Source organism: Ambystoma mexicanum, chromosome 1p (genome assembly GCF_040938575.1).
Source record: "Ambystoma mexicanum isolate Mex_15411 chromosome 1p, UKY_AmexF1_1, whole genome shotgun sequence".
NCBI lineage: Eukaryota > Metazoa > Chordata > Amphibia > Caudata > Ambystomatidae > Ambystoma > Ambystoma mexicanum.
In genome coordinates this window covers 1008267368-1008289605 of record NC_090921.1, presented here as the reverse complement: position 1 = coordinate 1008289605, position 22238 = coordinate 1008267368, and the positions used below count along the sequence as shown (strand labels likewise).

The following is a 22238-nucleotide window of genomic DNA, read 5'->3' as shown; positions in this document are numbered from 1 at the left end:
CTGATTGATGTAATAGCGACTAGGAAGGCAGTCTTGTAGATAAGAGCCTTGAGACTCGCTGTATGCATAGGCTTAAAAGGAGACCCCATAAGTCTAGTCAATACCACATTTAGGTCCCATCCGGGAGCCGGGTTACAAATGGGGGATGAATCCTTTTAACCAATTCCATAAAAGCCTTAATAACTGGTATTTTCCAGCACAACACCTTCTGTTGGGACGTGGTGTAGGCTGAGAGTGCAGCTAAGTGAACCTTCAGGGAGTTAAAGACCTAACCTGAATCTAGTGAGTGAGTCAGGTACAACACAATATGAGTAGGTGAGCAATCAATAGGATTGATGCTCTTGGAATTGCACCAGATGACAAAGTGCTTCCATTTACTAGAGTAGCGATATCGGGCGTTTGGTTTTCTCGCCTCCCTAAGTATGTCCATGCATCTCTGAGGAAGTTAAGTTGCAGATGCCCGACCTCTATGACTTCAGGAGCCAGGCCGCCAAGTTCAGAGTTTCCGGGCATGGGTGAAATGTTTCTCCCTTGTCCTGAGAGAACATGTTGCATGGGCAAGGCAGTTTCATTGGAGGAGAGAGAGACATCTCCATCAGATGAGAACCAGGGCTGGCGGGCCCACATTGGGGCCACCAATATCATGGTGACTGGTTCCTGGTGTATCTTGTGCACGATCTTGTTGAGTAGGGGAGTCGGGGGAGGGGCAATGGGGGGGAAGCGTAAACAAATTTCCCTGACCATTGTATCCAGAGACCGTTCCCCTTAGATTGGTTCTGGGGGTACCTGGAGACGTAATCTTGGCATTAAAATGCTCTTAGTGCTTTGAATACGACTAACAGCTCCAAGAGATTTATGTGGCTGGATACTACTGCTGGAGACCAAACGCTGTGCTCTGTCTGCTGAAGCAGGTGAGCCCCCAACCCCGTGAGATATGAGTCTGTCTTGAGAGTGGCTTCTACTGCGGGGTGCTGAAGGATTTCCCCTTCAAGGGATTTCCACTGCAGAGAGAGAACGAGGACTGCCGAGACCACCACTAGATCGTCCCATTGCCCGCTGGCCTGACACCACTGGCTGTTGAGCCACTCTTGCATGGGACGCATGCGCAACCGTGCATGGGGAACCAAATAAATGCAGGACGCCATAATTCCTAACAGTCGCATGGCCTTGCGTACTGTCACCACTCGAATGGCTTCATACTGAGGGATCTGAAATAGAATGTTTTGAAGCCTCTCGTTTTAGGGGAAGATGAGGCCGAATTAGAGCTCCCAGAAACTGCTTGACCTGACTAGGGTCTAAGCTGGATTTCTTCTCGTTTATGGAGAATCCTAGACTGAAAAAGGGGTCCATCGTCCTTTGAGTGTTCGACGGGCATGTTCCGTAGGAGTCTGCTGTTATGAGCCAGTCGTCGAGGTAAGGATAAACTGGAATGGATTGCCGGCGCAGATGTGCTGCTGTAACTGCCAGTACCTTTGTAAATACCCTTGGTGCTGAGGCAATGCCAAAGGGAAGTACTTTGAACTTATAGCGATTGTTCTCCATCATGAACTTTAGGTATTTTCTGTGTGCCGTCAACATTGAAATATGAAAGTATGCATCTTTCATGTCCAATGTTGCCATGTAATCCCCCTGTATCAGCAGCGGAATTACTTCTTGCAGTGTGACCATACAAAACTTCTGAGGTTTTGTAAATTTGTTCGCTGGGCGCAAGTCTAGCACAGGCCGCATGGTGAGATCATTTCTGGATACAAGGAAGTACACTGAATACATACCCTTATTTACCTCTAGAAGAGGGACGACTTCTATAGCAACCCTTTTCGTGCAGGATCTCGACCTCTTGCAGCAGGATACGTAGGTTTTCTGGTGTGAGGCGCCTTGATCTCGGATGTCTGAATCGAGGTGGTCGGCAGAACTCGATGCAGTACCCGTGGTCGATGGTCTTGAGCACCCACTGGTCTGTTATCCCCTCCCATGCATGCAGGAATGATGTTAGACGTCCCCCGATCGGGGAGGCATGGGTGGGGACCTGGATCTGAAGGTCATTTCTGACCTGAGGCTGGGGGGCCTCTGGGGGTGGAGTTATGACCCCTTCCCTTCCCAAGGTCTTGTCCTCTATGAGGGTCCTGATGGTTGAGGTAGATCCCTGACCAATTGTTTCCCGAACCATATTGGTTGTGAGGGGAGCGATTGTAGGACTGGCCGCGAAAGGAGCAGCAACACCCTCCCCCTCTCCCTCTCTGTTGAGAAGGCCTTTGAGTAATTTGGTTCAAGGTCTTGAGAGTCTTGTGTTCCTTTTTTGCTGTCTCTAGTGCCTCGTCCACAGCACTGCCGAACAAGTTGGAGTCCTCCACCTGCTTGTTGATTAATGATGCCTGGGTTTCTGGCTTGAACCCAGAGTTTCTGAGCCAGGTGTGCCGTTTTAGCAGGGTACCCTGGGCTAAAGTCCTTCCCGCTGTTTCAGCAGCATTAAAAGTATTTTTAAGAATGTTGTGGGTCACCTGCTTGCCCTCAGATACAATCGTAAGCAGGCGAGCCCGCACAGTTTCAGGGACCTCTTGAAGACCCTCCTGCAGCAGGTTCCATTGAACATCCAAGTATCTAGCCAACAGAGTGGTGTTGTTGGCTATGCGAGTGGAGTATGCCGCAGCAGTTGGGGCCCTCTCACTGCGTACAGCTTTTTACATTCTTTATCAGGTGGTGCCTCACCTGTGGACAGGGGTACACCTGCCCTCTTCCTGGTTCGTGCCCCCTAATGTAGAGGGGTTCAGCGGGGGAAGGTAATTAAAAGATTTTCCACACTTGGATTAACAGCCCTGGTCTGAGCCGGCGTTAACAATGAAGGAGTAAGGCGTCTCTTTATAGAATTCAACAAGGGGATAGGCTGACTGGCAGGAGGCTTTTCCTTTAATATGTCTTCGACAAAATCTGAATCTGGCACTGCCTCCTTTGTGGCAATTTGGAAGGGTTCGGCTGCCTTCTTTAAAATAGCATTAAACGCCATCTGGTCGTCAACAGGTGATGCCGGACGGACTGGTGGTGAGGGAGGGGAGTCCATACCTAAGGTGTCAGGGGAAGGGGTAGGGAACGTCGAAGGTTGGTTATCAACCAGTGGGTTGTCTTGCTACCCATTCATGGGATCCGTAAGATCGGTAGGGTCATCAAAGGGATAAATATCCTGTGAATATGGGTTCATAGGGATTTCATCATCAGTAAGGTCATAAACGTCCTCATCCTAGGGAGTATCAAAAGTTCTCTGGAACTTGGCCACAGGTGTATAAGGGCTCTCTTCCCCAGGCCTTTTAGGAGCATCCCTTTCTGAAAACCCAAAAAACTACTCTAGTCTGTTCATGCACCCCTCAAACATCTCTCTGGTCCATGAGGAACCAGAAGGGCCTAGAGGAGGAAAGGTGTCTTCCTGATGATCCTCTTCCCTAGAGGGTCGAGATTTCTCCCCTAGAGTCTTTGATAAAGACTGAGGACTCTCAGAGTAATCTCTGTCTTTCCGACGTGTCTTTTGAAGCATCCTTAGCCTTTTCTGCCTGTTTCGACCTGTCTTCCGACGTGTCTTTCTGTTTCACCGCCGAAACGATCTTCACAATACCATCGCCGATGCTCGGAGTCACAGGGAAGTGTTTAGATGGTGTAGAAAGTTGCACAGTAGTTTTCGGCGCAACCGGGGCCTTGTGCGGCGTCGGCGCTTTCTTCTGAGGCGTCTCGCTGTCTGTGTGGCTTTTGGTGTTAGCGCCCTTATTCTTGGACTGTCTGGACGCATGCCACAGATGCGATTGGGGGGGAGGGCTGCCGAATCGCAGGAACGGCGGGCACCGCCAAACTATCGGACGTACCCATTGGCGCTTTGGAGTGCTTCGACTGACCTGCCGAAGCAGAACCGGGGGTTGTGTGCTTTGTGTGGGGATTGTGTGTGTCCCTGTTGCCGGGGTGTACAGTCCCCATAGCAGGACTCAAGTCAATGGCTTCCGAAGTGGAGCCTTGGTCGTCACTAATGTCCTTTAAACGACACTCCTTGACAGTCTTAGGACATAGGAGCTTACAGGCCACACAGGAAGCCTCTTTGTGACCGAGGGGAAGACACCTATTGCACCGACGGCGATTGTCTTTCCACAGGAATTTTGCCTTACAGGAAGGACAAAATCTAAATGAGTCCTGTCCATAGCTCAGGAATGTGACGGTGGGGACAAAACCAAGGGAACAAAGAGGGGAAAAGGAGACATTCTTGAAAAACATATGACCACCCAGACCCCACTCGGTCTACTGTAGAGGCTGGCCAGAAGGCCCAGCCACATGGTCGGCAGCGCCGACTGGATCCAAACTGTTGAAGGTCTGTTACCAGTCTTCGGCGGCGGTACGAATCAACCATCGAGAATGGGCTGATAATAGGGAAAGAACGACCCGAGGTCGAGGAATTAATAACATCGCAATTTTTATGAAGAGGCAACCAGCTAGCTGGGCGGAAAAAACTATCTGAGGGACCTTGTTGCGTGAGGGATTTTGGGTACACTACACATCACGTTAGGTATAGTGTTACAGGCACGCCCATACCGGCGTCCCCTTTCGATCCTCGAAAGACAAGATGCAATACTCGGCGGTTACCATTAGATGTCGGACTATATGCACAGCATGCGATTCTAAGCAGATTAACAATCATCAGAAACCAAGTTACAGGCTCCAGAAAATTCAAGAGAATGAATACTCGACTGAAGGGTAATGGCCAAAATGTCGCCCTCATAATTCCGACAGCCGAAATTCCGATTTTTTATTTTTAACACCCCCCTTTACACCACACATACATATATATATATATATGTGGGGGGTATGTGGTATTATAGTAATATGGGGGGCTGCGGGCTGTCTCTCCCTGCATATATATGTGGTGTAAAGGGGTTTAAAAAAAAAAGTCTGCATTTTCAGCCGTCGGAATTATGGGGGTCTCAGTGATCACATAGATCCGAATGAAGTGATCACCATGGAGGTGGATTCAAGGCTTGTACTACAATGTCATATCGTAGAGATAGACCTGGAGTTAAGGGGTAAATTAATTGGGACAGTGGCCATTAGCCCTTGCGTAGGTTACTACTGAAGTGTTATGAGATAACGAGAGACAGGGGGCTCTTTAAGAAAACGGGCAATCAACTGTTAGCCTAAAGGAGGGGATGTGCAGTGGTGAGATAAATGGCAGCGGGGGAAATAGTTGTGGTACAAGGGGACTCAAGAATATGGAAGAATGGCCTGTGGGCTGGCTACAACAATTACAAAGGACATGGACGCTGGGGGAGGGGCGGGTTTGCGGGGAAGTTGGGGTCTGGGGAATGGTTTTTAGGAAGTTCTGCAGTCATCTTTCTTCAGGATTTATTCGAGCAACCGATGGTACATTTAACAGGTACAAGTGCTGAAAGGTTTCATTTTAGGAAGTCAATACCCGGTGTGACCCAGAAGCCTCACACTAATATGGTACATGGGCAATGGGGGTGAGCAGCTGACCGTGGGTTCCCTCAATGTGAGGGATTTGAATTCCCTGACTAAGGTCTCCTGCCCTCTGAGAATTTAACTACTTGCCTTTGTTATCTTTGCGGGAATCCTGCGGGAGCAGATGAATAGCCCTCCAGATCTCCCAAACCGGTGCACCCAACTGTAAATTATACTACTAGTTGAGTTGACCAGACCAGGGAAAAAGGGTAAGTGGAGAAATTAACAAACGGTCAGGATAACACTGGAGTTCTTCACTTCTAGACGCCTTGGAACTCAGGATACCTGCAAATGACACAGCAATAGTTAGCTTCTCTACTGGAACCCACTAATCATTCCCAATATGTACCTTCCCTGCACCTTTAGTTCCAGACAGCCTCTGTTTCTTTACTGAGAGACTCTTGAAAAGGTTTTTGTCCTTATTGTTTACTTTTGCTTTTCTCTGTAGAATTCTCAATGACTTCAAACTCCTCTTAGGTTATCTGGATAACTTGTGCGTTGCGGGACTACTTCTGTAAATAAGAACGCTTGAACATCAAGTGAGTGCTTGCAGAACTCAGCTGTATGGTTATTATCCTTATCTAGTGATGCTTCAACTGCTTACATGAAATAGGACTAAACGCAGCTTATTCTATATAGCTCTTGCTGTGCTCTCTTGAAGTTCTATTGTCTTACCTTGGGTTTACCAACAAACTCTCCTCTGGTGAATCTTCATAGTCTCTCTGTGCTTAATAGTACTCTGTTGACTTGTCAGAACGCAACTTGAAACTAGGATGCTTTACATCTTTTTAGAAACTATTTACATGCACATTATTTTTTCTTTGAACGTTGCTGAACTTATTTTCACTATACTAGAACTCGCACACTCACACTACCCGAATGTGCACTCCTTCGCTGGATCGTGCAGATTGAGGCGACCGCTGCTTCTTCCCACACAGCTGCTCTCTGACACTGCTCAGCGATCCGACCAGAATCCATGATACGCGGCTGCAAATGACTTCCTTGACGCGCCGCCTCACGCTACTAGGTACTTTCCTCGAACGCGGCCAAAACGCGATGCTTTCCTAAACAGTTTTACTTACACGGCAGAGCCTTCTAGAGTCGCGTGCAAGCCGATTGCAATCACTGCCTCAATGCAGGCGCGCGCACAAAGAACAACGTTCATTTATATTTGCACTAATGTTTTTACTCATCACTACATCTCAATTACATTGGTTGCTGGAACATAGTCTTTGACTTTTCTTTAGTGCCTGCAACTAAACTTTCCAGACAGAGCTTGATTTAAATGATATGATAACATGAAAACACTTTCTTTAAACTTTGCTTTTGTGATCACTTCAGTCACTTATCTGAACTTTCACAACTCAGGCTCTTTCAGATGATTGGTTACAGGTATTTTCCCATTTTCTTCTTTAGGTTTCTTCTGCTTTTCAGGAGCTCTTAAGCGCTGTGACCATCCTTGAACAGATCTTGAATGAAAGGCAGTTTAGAACCTCTCCTGAGGTTCCAAACTGCATCAGGTAGTCCCAGTCCAAGTGTTGGGGCAATTGTTACAGGCTGATATGATCAGATTGTGGAAATGTCTTTTCCAAACAAACAACTACAAAATTAGTAATGATTCCTAAACTGACACCTTCACTTACCCCAGGACCTGACACTCTTGCCCTCTGAGAATTTAACTACTTGGATTTGTTATTTTTGCGGGAAACCCACTGGTTACAGGGCAGTGAGCCTCCTTTGAGATGCAAGCCTGTGGAATCAGTTTATCTCTCATCAAGTCCCACAAAAAAGAGAGGGGTGGCGATTGTTATAGCTGAACGCCTGGGTTTGGTGGTCGAACAAGAATTCAATCATCACAAAGGTAGAAAAAGAAATTCTGAAGGGTAGTTGCAACGGGTAAAATAACTCTAGGATTGGTGTATTGCCCAAACTCTGCACAAGGTGCTTTTTGGGAGTCAGTTGCAGAGAAATTGAAACTTTGTTTCCGTGGTCATTGGGGGACACTCCAATATGGTACTTCATCCCCTGAAAGACTAGAGGAACACAATAGCCCACTTCCCAGAGACGCAAATTCACATCCCTTTAGAGATGAACCACAATATGGGGGTGACCGACTCATATATCAATACAGGGAGAGGTTACCAACCCTTTACATTTTATTCACATGCCATTCTCCAAAATAGATCTCATCTGAGAGATGTGGGTTTAAAGGGACGGGTTGCGGAAATGGGCGTGTTTCCTGTTCCATGGTCAGATCATGATATGGTGCTGGTGAAGATGGGAGACTGGGCCAGGGAAACCCAAAGGAGTAGATGGAGGTCCAACGATTTTCTGTTGAAGGACAAGGAAATTGTGCAAGGTCACTAACATTAAGGAATACTTCGAGATGAAGGACAATAGTGCGGTGGGGATCCCCATTCTGAGAAGCGTTCAAAGAAATGATCAGAGGGGAGTTGATTAGGATAAGCTCACAGAAAAATGGGAAAGACAAAAACAGGAAGCAGCACTTAGGAACAAAATTAGTCTATAGAGCCGGGCAGATCTTCGAACACCTATGTCACACCATCCACTGCTAGGAAACAAGGATTTACTGAAAGGATACCGAGAAGCTACTCTTTTTTAAACAGAAATATCATGAGAAAGTGGAGAAGGCCAGTTAAGGGAAAATAGTACATCTAAAAGGGCACGGACAAAGGCCAGAGGATATACAATACTGATGCGATAGGGGGGAATTCACGGCTGACTACGAGGGGTATGGCTCCCAGATTACACAATTTCTAGACGGATTTACAATACCAGGCATCTCAAGGGAGGTGGCCGATACCCTGGATTCCCCCTTAATAGATGAGGAAATCATTCAAATGATCAAACAGATAAAAGGGGGGACCACCCGGGGGGGGGGGCCACCCCAGGGGACGATGGGTTTTTGGTACGATTTTATAAAATGTATCTAGCCTCACTGGCACCTCACCTGGCTAGAGTATTCAATGTAGTTCTGACAGGTGCTGACTTGCCTGACTATGTTGGGGGAAATAATTGTAGTGATCCCTAAAGAGGGACGAGACCCCACTTCCTGCTCCTCCTCTAGGCCGATCTCCCTTCTCAACACGGACATAAAAATCTAAGCGAAATTACTGGGTGGGAGAGTGGAGGGGATCCTTCAAACGCTAGTCCATGAGGACTAGGTGAGATTCATTAGGGGTTGGCAAGGCTCAGATGACATTCGAAAGACCACTGATTTGATTAATTACACTCAGGGTCTCTATATAGACACCTGCCTGGTCTCCCTGGACTCTGAAGCAGTGGCAGCTGGTGAATTCTTTAACTGGAGGGGCGTATATTTGTCCCATGTATGCCAGAGTGACCGACCATAGCGAGGGAGCCCGCACCACTCAGGGGCTTGAGGGAGGTTCTCCCCCAGGAGAATTGTTTTAAAATAATGGGTGAAAATTGTGCATTTTATAGCACACTTTTTAGAAAAATTGGGTAAAAAGCCAAACAGTTTGTAATTGGGTTTTGTAGGGTAACACATGAAAAGAAATCCAAGAATTTCTCCAACACAATTTCATGATTCCTTTTCCAAAAATATGTGCCAATATAAAACATTTTCACACTGGCTATCTCCATATATTTCTATGTCTACTGGACCATTATACCCTATTATTCCCATATTGTTCGGGAAATATATGGCAGTATCCCCACGTAAGAACATACGCCAATTGGCTTTACCATTAAAAATGCATGCCAAAGTATGAAAACATGTCCAAACTGGCAGCATTGAAATGCCAGTCTAGCTACATACCAACATTTATGCTGGTTTTACTAAAGATGCCCAATACAAAATGTCATGCCTCAGTAAGAAATGGCCAGGCTGGTTGCATACGAAATGCCAGTCTTGCTTCCTAACAACATTTATCATGCTTGCTTCACCAAAGATGCCAAATACAAAATGTCATACCACAATAAGAAATTGCTAGACTGGCTGCATTAACATTAAAGTCTAGCTACATAATAACACTCATCATGCTTGCTTTATCAACCATGCACAGTAAAAAATGCCATGCCTGCTCCATGGCATGCCAGCGCTGTGCAGTCAGACGGTATCCAGGCATTGTTTTGAAAACAGTTTCGAAAAAAAATGCATCGAAAAAATGCATTTGTTTTGAAGGTAAAGGTTTTTTTTTTGTAATAGAAAATGGGGGTTAATGGGTAAAAATAAACAGGGGTTGGGGGGGGGGGGACACATCGCATAACTTTTTTTTTAAATGCCTTTTTTCGACTCATTTTTATTCGACACTGACATTCGGAACTATGTTATTCGAAACTATCACTAGGAACCCAGTCAGACAATCACATTAATGATGAATGTGATTATGTGTGATTGCTGGGTGCTGGCGGACCATGCCTGTCAGGAGCTGGGGTCCCAGGGTACAGTCATGGCATTTTGTATTGGGCATAGATGCCAAGGAAAATCTGCATGCCCACCCCGAGGCCCTAAGTGCCTGACAGACACACATTCATTGTGTGCATGCGAGGTGATAGAGGGCCCAGCCATGGTATTACTGGGCATCTATCAGAAGTCCATTAATAAATGCCATTCCTTCCCTCATTGTACTCCAGCACCTCATATACACAGATATTCAATCGTGTGTACATGCGAGGCGCTGGGGGGCTTAGTAGTCAGGCTTTACATTGCATCTGAGGCGCTAGGCATCCCAGCCGAATGGGTTTGGCATTCTTTACTGTGCATACTCAGTAAAGAATGCCATTCCTGCCCCCTGGGCCGCAGTGCTTCGCATGCACACAATGAATGTGATTGTGTGTATGCGAGGCGCAGGGGGACACTGAGGTAAAGCAGGATTATTTTTATTGGACATCTCTCAGATGCCCAGTAGAAAAAAAGGACGCCTGCCATCTGTGTCCCGAGCTCCTCACACATGCACACAATCAATGTGGTTATGTGTGCATGCCTGGCACTGGGGATGCAGGAGGAGGGGATGGTATTTTTTTTACTGGTCATCTATCATAGATATCCAGTAAATAAATACCATGCCTGTCCCCTTGGCCCTACAGCGCCAAACACACACAAGCATTGTGATTATGCGAGTATGCAAGGCACTGGGGGTCAGGTATGGCATTTTATTTTACTAGAAATCTATCAGATGTCCAGTAAGAAAATACCATCCCTGTGCCCCACAGCACCTCAGACGGAGAGCTAATTTTGGCAAGGGGGGGAGGGGTTGTGGGTTGTGCTACATAGGCATTTCTAAAATGCCTTTCTTGTACAAACCTTCTACCCCCACTCGCCAAAATATTGCTGTCTCAATCACAGTCACGAACCACCATCATGCACTCACTCATAACACAAGCAGATGCGCATCCATACACATTTAAATAAATGAACATACAAACGCACACATTTAGACAACATGCACACAGCATTCAACCTCTCATGCACACCAGCATTGATCATCATACATTCACATAAGCATGCACGCATCCATACACATAATTTAAATTAATAACAAATAGAACAAGCGTACCTTCTGCCACAGGTCTTTCCTCACCAGCGCTCGGGCCCCTGCTAGCATGAACAGGAATCAGGAGGCTTCCTGGTTTCTGCTCATGCATAGAGGGGCCTGACCGTGGGTGACGGGACGCCCCAGTCCAGCCTGCGCTGTCTTTATGTGCGAGGAGGCGCAGGAGCGCCCTCTTGCACATAAAAACACGCAGATCCCCAGCCAGCATTTCCAATTAACCATGCAAGGCTGGGGAAGCAAATGCCCTACGCCTTGCATGGCTCGTTGAACTTGCATGGCTAGGGAACTTTGTTAAAGAGAAACAGTGTTTCCCTTTGACAGTTAAGAGCACTCCCTCAGCTGAAAAAAACAGCTGAGAGAGTGCTCGTATTTCAGTGGGCTGGCTCCTCCATAATGGGTTAGAAGGGGGCCAAGACCCAGTGGGTCAACCCAACCTCACCCATTATGGATGAGACGCCCCTGCTGAGAAGGTTTTCGACTGGGTGGAATGGAGATATATGAGCAAACTAATTGAGATAATGGGTTCCGGGGAGAACTGCTGAAAATAGATTGCAGCATTATATAAAAGACCTTCAACTAGAGTCCAGGTCAATGAAGCAATATTTTTGCCTTTTCCACCATCTACTGGGACTAAGCAGGGCTGGCAACTGTCGCCACTGCTGTATGCAATGGCGTTGGAACCCTTTGCGATAGCGGTGAGTGGATCCGGAAAGAAGAGGTATACGATGTGGAGGGTTAAACTTTAAGTTATCCCTCTTTGCAGAGTATATCCAGGCCTACAAGTTAGACTCCAGGCAGTCCCTCTCTGTACTTCTGAGGCGATTGCTAGTTTTGGATGCTTGTCTGGTTTGAAAATCAATATAGCTAAAGCCAGCATTATGCCAGTATGCAGCCACAACCCTAAATTTGACCACCTGAAGGAGAGACTGGGTATGACAGTGAACAAGAATGCAATTACATATCTGGGCATTGAATACCTAGAGACATGACTAGTATTGTTAGTTACTATTTTTATCCCCCCCCCCACCCCCCAGATGGAAACAGTTCTGATTTGAGGTGGGACAAGCTCATCCTCTCAAGGTACAGTAGGATAAGCTTGGTGAAGATGAATGTCCTCTTCCACCTACTCTACCTGTTCTGGGCTATCCCGGCTAAACTTTCAGGACTAATTTAAGGACTTAAATTGTAGGGTGAATACATGTATATGGCAACGCAAAAGACAGAATAAAAAAAATAAAATTATTTTATTTATTTTTTAAATCGAAATTTACCCTGCCGAAGAAATGCAGGGGATTAGGATTTCCAGATTTCCAACACTATTACAAGACCGCCCAGTTGAGGGTCTTCTTAAAACACATGACATGGGGTCTTACTTCGAAGATATGGCAACTCACGGGGTCTTACTTCGAAGATATGGCAACTCACCCTAAAAATGTGAGGGTCACGCTTTGGTCTCTGCCCAAACTAATTCCTCCACACATTAGGAAACACCCAACCCTAGAGGTACTGTAATTGCTTTGGCAGAAAGGGAGCTTGAATGACAGACTTACTTCTTGTCCTTCCCCAATGAACTCGCTATGGGGACCACCCCTGGACCTTACGAGAGCAGGCTTCCATGAATCTCAAAGGTGGTCCGACAGAGGTCTAGAAAGGGTGGGGCATTTGTTTGCAGAAGGAGATTTTAAAGAATATGAAGTAGCGCGTGGGATGCTGGGGCAGGAAGCTAGATCTGTTTTTGAAAATGATCAGTTACCGACCCAAAATGGGGTACGCACTGGACAAGATCTCACTCCATTTGAAAAAGTCCTAAACGCAGCTGACTCGAGGCAAGGCATTCTCTCGAGATTGCACAAAACATTAATCATTACTGACATCTCGGGCAGTTAGTTTTAAAATCTATTGGACAGATCTCGCTGGGATGAGATATTGGAGGAGACCTGGGAAAAGGTTTACATGGTTATGCTCCATGGCAACTTATTCATGGTGGTGATGGAACACAATTTCAAAATACTACACGGGTGGCACAATGACCCCCTAAAGCGCTCAAAGATGTACAGTGGCATGTCCCTAATGTGTCCTCGTTTGTGCAAGTAAGTTCACTTGCCCATATGTGGTGGTTCTGCCCTAAAATCCAGATCATTTGGGCCGGTGGCGAGTTGGATGAAAGTAGCAATTGGTACTCAGATTGCACTAGATCCTCTACGGCTGTTATTAGGCATTCCCCCAAGAAATAGTGATAGATACAGATGTCTGAGAATGTGCGAAGCAACGTTTCGAGCAGAAAGACTTGCAGTAGCCTGAATTGGAATAATGCAAAGATCCCGAATAGGGATGAGTGCATTCAGAAACTGTGGGATATTTTCATAAAGGAAAAGCTAACCACTATAGTGAATGACCACATAGGCTCCCATAGGGAAGAATGGGGGCCATTCATAGCCAAATGGTGAGAAGTAAGGTCCTAAGAGGGGAGGGAAAGGAGCAAATAGCCTGTGTTGGGAGGCCCTGGAGTGTCTTCGGGAATAGAATGTAGGGGGATGAGAGCTAGAATGTACTAGATTAAAATCTGGAACCCACTTTGAGGGGAGGATGGTAGGCCGAATAGAACCAGGAAACTTCGGATAAGGGTTGAGCACATCACGGGGGATAGGTGTGCACTGACTTGAATGCAAAGTACTTACACCTTGTTTGTTTTATATGATGGCTCCAGAATATATGACTGCTTTAAGGTTGGAATTTTGGGGTGGGGATTCGCTTTATTTCATTTTGTGGTGTTATTCTTTGATTGTTATGTCATTTTTTGAAATTGAAATAAAGTTTCCAAAAAATTATTATTTTTTTTTTAAAAAAAGAGGCTGCAGTATCAATCTGTTCCTGCTGGTTCAAGGGGAAGAATCAACTGAAACTGAATTCTTCTAGTCATTGCAAAACCGAGCTACACCTTCAGAGGATGAGGAGTAAAGCAGCACAGCTTAAAGCCAGGAGTGTCAGGTCCGCATAATTTTAATTCTCCAAAAACATTCAGCTAGGCAAAAAGATTCATGCAATCAATCATGTCAGAAGAACTACTATGGTGCTTTAAAAGCGAGCCGAAACAATCAAAAGGGGAATTTCTATCCTGAGAAATGTACTGCACAATACAAACTGATTTTATACAACAAAAACACAGCAGTGCACTTTCCCAGAGAATAGATACTGCCACAATATACATAATATAATTTCTTCAAATTCAAGTTTGATAGAAAATTGATTGTGTACATAAACTGACTTTCAAACTATGTATGAAAATGTATTGGGGACCCATTTCTCTTGTGATGTGAAATGTTCTCAAACAGTCTTCGTATAGATGTACTTTGGGGTTCCCTCAGTTCACGTTTGACAATAAAGACACAACAAAACATGTAGGAGGGGGTGTGGGGCTTGGAAGGGGAAACAAGACCAAAAGCGTAAACCATTGCAATGTCATAAATGCCTTTTTACCAGACCAAACACTGCTCTAATATTTGCACGGCAGTGGGAGAATGATTGGTTTATTTATTTATAAAGCACGCAAAACCCGGTGGTAGCTAGACGTTTATGCTTAAGAAATTGGCTAAAGTGCTTATGGTTACAGGCAAGAAAGAACTAGAAGTATTAACATCACAGAGGAGAGAATTAAAGTTAAGGTGGTTATAGGGGTTAGGTTACAGGAAGAAACAAACAGGATGTAATAACATACCAAAAGTGCAATTGAGAGGCACAGTGGAGTAGCCTAGGCCCATGTTGCAAGGCGGCTACGTCACAGGTTGCAGTAGGGTCCAGGTGGGCACGTTCGAGGGGCCTAACCCCATGTTGCAGGGCGGCTGAGACAGAAAGATGCAGTGAAGACAAGCGGGAACAGGGGGGCGGGAGGGGGACAGCTAGTTACAGGGTTCAGGCACATGCATACAACAGGGGCAGCAGCGAGATACAGGGTTCAGGCATGTGCATACATCGGGGGGCAGCTACATACAGGGTTCAGGCACATGCATACAACAGGCAGGGGAAGCTAGATACAGGGTTTAGACACATGCATACAACAGGTGGGGCAGCTATATACCCAGAAGCGTCCAACCAGTGGACAGGGAACAGACAGGGGTTTGGGGTGGGCCTATGGGTGTGGGCCGGCTACTGCCAGCTGGCACACCTGGTTGGGTGAAGTAGAGGTGGCCTGGCCAATAGGTGGGCAGCTCAGGGGCTGAGAAGGGCTCAGCAAAACAGTGAGTGGTTATCAAGGGCCGGCGAATTTAGTCATCTGTGCGGTCTCATGGCCCAAATACTTAGCACTCGCATCAGGTAGAGCCCACCTAGTTATGTAAAGGAACATTGTTGGGCTTCCAAAGAGAACACATTTCAAGTGTTTGAAGGAGCAGTGGAGTGCTCATTGTGTGGGTTATGGCAAGGCCCAGCCCAAGTAATGAGGAAATAACATTATGGCTTGAGATAAAATAGACCTACGAGAGGCTACAAGGATATTTACTAGACCCTGTTTAGTGAGTGGTCTGAACAGCAAGCTTTTAAATGTGAACTACGTTTCATCAATTTATAGTCTTTCAAATTCACTACAGTCACATTACATCTGATGGTACCTGAGCTGCTTTTCGCTCGTCCTCAAAGCTCTCCATGTCTACCACAAGCCCTCGCTCTTCGGCGATCAGACCAGTCAGGTCTACAGGAAACCCATACGTGTCATACAGCAACCAAGCTGTGTCACCTTGAGATCAAAAACAAAATGTCGTTTGTTGTCAGAGGCAAAGCAGTTTTAAAGAATTGATCAGGTGCAGCAGAATCAATGCACAAGTACACAGAATAGGGCTACCTTTCCCAGCATGCAGCAACCCCTTACAAAAGAGGTACAGGCACATTACGTTACAAAGCAGGCAACTAAAAAGCAATTACAAATAATGATGACCTCCAAATCACGTTAAACTGGTCAATTTAAATCCCTCCAAAACCAATATATTTTTGTCATTTTGTGTTCCCTCGGCCCAATTTATTTAAAACCAGTCACAGGAATTTGCATTATGGACTCTTGAGTGTATTAATATCATTGTAAATGTGTCTGCTCGATTTGTATTTCAAAGAGAAGAACAAGTTACTTCTTACCTTGTAACGTTCTTTCGACGGGATGTTCCTCCGACGTATTCCTCATCTTAGATATCTCCTTCCAGCTCTGCTGGCCTCGGAAAATTTTTTCTTTAGAGGGCGCAGCGCGTCGACGTCCTCCGAGTCGATGTCCCTCGACAGCCACCGTGTCGACGTCATCCTGCCTATAAAGGCCGCGCGCAGCGTCCGTTGCTCAGTTCCGTTTTGTAGCCCACAATAATACTTTCTGGACTAGACTAATCACCCTGAAGGAGCGTAAGCTGCAACAACACGGGAAGTAGAACTGCGGGGATGGATGCGAGGGTCGATGAGGAATACGTCGGAGGAACATCCCGTCGAAAGAACGTTACAAGGTAATTAGTAACTTGTTCTTCGAAGGGATTGTGTCCTCCGACGTATTCCTCATCTTAGATAGGCTCCCATAGCAGTATTCTATTATTGGAGGAGGGAGTACTGACTTCACGCTGTCTTCTATTGATGAATAGAATGCAGTACAGCCCTTCCAAACCTAGTCTCTTGACTGGAGGAGGAATCCAAATTGTAAAAACGTGTAAAGGTATGGACAGACGACCATGTAGCGGCCGCACAGATGTCTTTAACCGGCATGCCTCTTTTGAGGGCCGATGAAGCTGCAATACCTCTGGTCGAATGAGCCCTAAGGTTTTGAGGGGGCTCTTTCCCTGCCAGTTTATAACATTCCAGAATGGCTAGAATGAACCATCTGGAAATGGTCTGCTTAGTTATTGGTAACCCCAGCTTGTGACCTGTGTAACCTACAAACAGCTGGTCTGCCTGTCTTATCCTGGCTAGTCGACTGATGTAAAAACTTAAAGCCCTTCTAGGGTCTAGCCTGTGTAACCTCTCTTCCTCTTTCCCCGGGTGAGGAGGAGAATAGAAAGATGGTAGGGTAATCTTCTGAGTGATATGGAATTCAGAAACCACCTTTGGGAGGAAATTAGGCTTCACTTGCAGGACAACTTTGTCTTTGGGAAATATTGTGTGAGGGGGTTTACAAGAAAGAGCTTGTAATTCGCTCACCCTTCTAGCAGATGTAAGTGCTATTAATAAAACAGTTTTAAGGGTAAGGAATCTTAACGAACAAGAATGGAGTGGTTCGAAAGGTGTTCCCATCAGGAAAGTTAGTACTAAGTTTAAATCCCATAGGGGAACTTGGAATGGTCTTGGGGGATAAACATTGGTTAACCCCTTTAGAAACTATATTACCAAGGGTAATTTGAAATAGGATGGTTCTTCCGCAGTGCACTTAAAGATGGATAGCGCTGCGAGATAGCCCTTAATGGTGCCAACTTGAAGGCCTGAATTCTCCAAATATAGAAGGAAGGACAAAACCATTGGTGTACCACATGAAAAAGGGTCGATATTCTGTTCTCTACACCAGCTGCAAAATCTGTTCCAACGGCAGCGGTATGAAGACTTTTTTGCTGGCCTCCTTGACGAAAGCAACACCTCCATAACATCATCAGGGAGGTCCCAATCCTTGTACCTCAACCTTTCAGAAGCCAAGCGTGAAGGTTGAGGGTTTTGATGTCTGGATGGAGAACCTGACCTCCCTTCTGTGAGAGTAGGTTCTCTCTGAGTGGAAGTCGAATTGTAGGGCAGATGGACAAGTCTAGAAGGCCCGGGTACCACGTTCTCCTGGCCCAATCCGGGGCAATTAGGATCATGGTTCTCCGGAATCTTCTCAACCGCCTGATCATTTGAGGAATGACAGGGACCGGTGGGAACGCGTACAGAAGTGGAAACTCCCAGTCCACTATGAACGCGTCTCCCAGAGCTCCTCTCGGGGGAAATTCCCTTGAGCAGAACAGATCGCATTTCCTGTTGACGCTGGTGGCAAACAGATCCACCTGAGGGGTTCCCCAAAGGGTGAAGATCTCTTGAAGGACTTTCTGAGCTAGTTCCCACTCGTGGGAGACTGTGCTCTGCCTGCTCAGAGCGTCCGCTGTCAAGTTCTTCTCTCCGGCTAGGTGAACTGCCGATAGAGAGATTCCTTCTTGGATTGCCCAAAACCAGAGCTGCATCGCCTCTCTGCACAGGGGTAGTGATCCTACGCCTCCTCTTTTGTTGAGGTAATGCATGGCCACTATGTTGTCCGTCATTATCAGGACGTTCTTCCCTTGAACAGCTGGCAGGAACGTCTTCAGCGCAAGACTGATGGCTCTCAGCTCTAACAGGTTGATATGTAGTCTGGACTCCGATGGAGACCAACGACCGCTGATGGTCAAGTCGTTGGAGTGGGCTCCCCACCCCGTGAGTGAGGCATCCGTGACTACTGTTATCTCCAGCCAGGGTTGCCAAAAATGTTCTCCTTTCAGAATGTTCTCCTGACAGGCCCACTACTGAAGGTCTCGAGCCACCCTGTCGGGAACCTGAAGAAGATCTGTCATTCTCCCTGAGAATTGTGACCACTGAGTCCTCAGTGCCCACTGGAGGGATCTCATTCTCAGGCGAGCCTCTGGCACTAGGAAAATGCAGGATGCCATGAGGCCTAGCAACCTCAAAAAGTCGAAGGCTGGGAGACGTTGGGCATCTTGGAACTTGGTAACCATCTGTAGAATATCTTGAGCCCTCACCTCTGGTGGCGAGGCTTTTCCCAGGGAAGTGTCCAGGATCGCTCCTATGAACTGGAGTCTCTGCGATGGTATCATTTGTGACTTCTTTAAATTGAGGGAGAAGCCCAGTCTGTGAAGGGAGTGGCACATGTGATTTAGCTGGATCTGAGCTTGTTCCAAAGAGACAGCCCTGATCAACCAATCGTCCAGGTAGGGGTAGACGTGAATCCCTTCCCTCCTTAGACTTGCCGCCACTACCGACATTAACTTGGTGAAGACCCTCGGGCGGAGGTCAGCCCAAATGGCAGCACTCGAAATTGATAGTGAGAGTTGCCAATTGCGAACCTCCGGTATTTCCTGTGTTTGAGATGGATAGGCACATGGAAATAAGCGTCCTGAAGCTCCAGAGATACCAACCAGTCCTGAAACTGAAGGGCCTGGAGGATCTGAGAAAGAGTGACCATCTTGAATTTGTCTTTCCTGAGGAATTTGTTCAATTCTCGCAAGTCCAAGATGGGTCTCAGTCCTCCGTCTTTCTTTGGAATGAGAAAATAAGGGGAGTACCAGCCCTTGTTCCCCTCCGCTACAGGTACCGGTTCTGTGGCACCTTTCTCTAGCAGGTCCAAAATTTCCTGCAAGAGGAGCGGATCTGGAGCTTTCTGAGAGCTGATCCCCGGTGGATGACTGAGGTATGCGTAGGAGAGGCAGGCAGTAACCTTGGGCAACTGTTTCCAATGCCCAAGCATCTGACGCGATAGCCTGCCATTCCGCCAGATGTTGAGTCAACCTGCCTCCTACAGGTGTCCTGTGAGGGAAGTCCTCAGAGTGGTTTTGGGGCGGCTGATGCGGATGCTGATGGTAAAGAGGCACCTGCTGTTGCTGCGGCTTTTGAATATCTACCCCTTCCACCTCGGGTAGTTCTTCTTTGTCCCCTTTGAGCCGGTCGTCCTCTACCTCTTCAGAATGCGGAGCAGAAGCGAAAGGACTTGCCCCTCACAGAGGTTCCTGTGGGACGAAGGTGTCTGACGGATTGCAGCGCCTAGGGATTTTGCTGCTGCTTTTGAAGTTTGCAGTTTCTCTAAACTGTCATCCGCCTTTTTCCCGAACAAAGAAAAGCCATGGAATGGCATGTTCAAGAGCCTGGCTTGCACATCAGGGGCAAAACCAGACTTTCTCAACCAAGCAAATCTCCTGGTTGTTGTACTTGCCGCCATTGCTCTGCTGATACTGTCAGCCGAATCAATGCCCGTCTGGAGGGATTCGCACATAGCGTCTTTACCGTCCTGTATGATATTCAGGAACGCCTCCCTTTCTTCTCCCTCTGGGATGCAGTCAGCCGCTGTAGAAGCACACTCCCAAAGTGTATGGCTGAATCTAGCAAGGGTGCAAGTAGCATTCACAGATTTTAACGCCATGCTACATGCTGAAAAAACTTTCTTTGCCACAGCATCATATTTTTTATCGTCCCTGTCCTGTGGGACGGTAGGATAAGCCGCCTTGACATCGGTAGAAGATGCTGCCTGTACCACCAGACTTTCTGGGGATGGGTGTTTTGACAAAAACTCCGGGTGTGTAGAGGATACCCTGTATTTTGTAGACAGTTTTTTATTTACTGCCGGGACGACATCTGGGGTTTCCCAGTTCGTCATAATCTTCCTCTGAAGAGCTTTATGAAAAGGCACCACCGGATCCTCCTGTAGGCCTTTATCAAGAATATCCGTGAGGTCATCTTGTTGGAAAGATTGAGAAGGTGCAGACCAACCCATAAACTCTGTGATCCTGGCCATTAAGGCTCTATAGGGGGTTTCAGCATGCTCCCCCGGGTCTGGCCTAGCAAACTCCACCTCAGGGGAAGTGTCTAACCCACTTGCCTCATGTAAGGAATCATGAAGATCCTTTAACCTGCGTTCTTCAGAGGAAAATTCCTCTCTAATTGGTGTTACAGGTCCCTGCAACTCAAATGTGTCTTCCTGTTCAGACAATTCACCCTCTTCCAAAATTGAGGACATAGTTCTCAATTGTTCTGAACTCATAAAGGGTGTAAATCCCATTTCCAAGGCAGAGGGTGCCGAACTTGTCATAATCGGCCTCGAAAATGTCGATGTCGTCGACGCCGACGAAGGCTTCGAGCGTGGCGTCGAAAACAAAGGCGGAGGCCTCGATGACCTCGACAGAATTGGGATTCTACTCGACAATCTCAAAGCCATCGTCATCGAGGACCTGGGGATAGTCACTGGGTGTGTCGTGACCGTGACTTTTCTTGGCGTCGATGCCGGTGTCGAAGCTGGCGTCGAGTCGACAGACCCGTGTGTCGAAGGTCCCTTCGACAACGGCGTCGAAGACACCGACCTCGGCGTCGACGGAACCTTCGTCGACGGTACCTTCGAGGAAGGTTTGGAGGTCATAGTCCTACTCGAGGGTTCGAGACGCGCTCGAGAGGTTTCCTTCGCCGGGTACTGCGACTCGCGGCGTTTTTGACCTTCGGGTCTTTCGACCAGAGCATCGCTCTCGGCAGTCTTCGACGCTCATCATATTTTTGCGGAATTCCTCCCATTCAGCCCGGGAACTATGTTTCGTGGGGCAAGGGATTCTTTTTGGCGAAACAGAGGAAGAGGAAGACGGAGAAGGGGATCTTCGACGTCTCCTCTTCGAGTGCTTCGATCTCGAGGAGTGATGGGACCCACTCCGAGACCTGGAGCGCGAATGGCGACGAGGAGACGAATGTCTCGACTTCGTCGACGAAGAAGAAGCTTTAAAAGTTTTACCTTTCTCCAGCTTCCCCCTACGCTCCTTCAGGGCCTTAGCTGTCATAGACATACAGTCCTCGCACTCCGAACAATGGTGTTCAGCTCCCAGACACCACAGACACTCTGTGAGGGTCAGTCAGCGACATCTTTTTTCCACAATCTCAGCATTAGTACGGATCGAATAACTCGAGGTAAATAGGTTTAATCTGACAAAAACTGAGCAACATTATTCCGAGGCACTGAGTAAGCGCGGAAAAACGGAACTGAGCAACGGACGCTGCGCGCGGCCTTTATAGGCAGGATGACGTCGACACGGCGGCTGTCGAGGGACATCGACTCGGAGGACGTCGACGCGCAGCGCCCTCTAGAGAAAAAATATTTCCGAGGCCAGCAGAGCTGGAAGGAGATATCTAAGATGAGGAATACGTCGGAGGACACAATCCCTTCGAAATACAATACTTTTAACAAAAGGAAATGCCGATGGGTACATCAATCTTTCGCCTTACTTGCTTAAAGTGAGCTCTCAGTCAATGACACTTGCCATGTCACATGGCAGTGCAAGCTAATCGAACACTAGGCAGCTGTAACATTGCATATAAATCATGGAATCTTGAGACCCTTGGGAGGGGTCAGAAATGTGAGGCGGACAACTTTGTAAATGCTTTCCATAAGATGCAATTTTATTAACTTAAGAGTTTGTTAAACGCCTCACTATGCCTACCCCGAGGACGATTTTCCTGCCTATCAAAATAAACTAAAGGAAACACTAACAA

General features: G+C 47.0%; 1 protein-coding gene across 1 annotated transcript in view; it reads right to left on the bottom strand.

The window, feature by feature from the left end:
- AARS1 (alanyl-tRNA synthetase 1) overlaps positions 1-22238 on the bottom strand; it is a 751871-nt gene that overhangs the window by 322265 nt on the left and 407368 nt on the right. The window contains exon 10 of the mRNA XM_069655037.1: positions 15629-15753. Within this exon, the coding sequence (XP_069511138.1) occupies positions 15629-15753 (125 nt within the window). The remainder of the gene's footprint in view (positions 1-15628; positions 15754-22238) is intronic.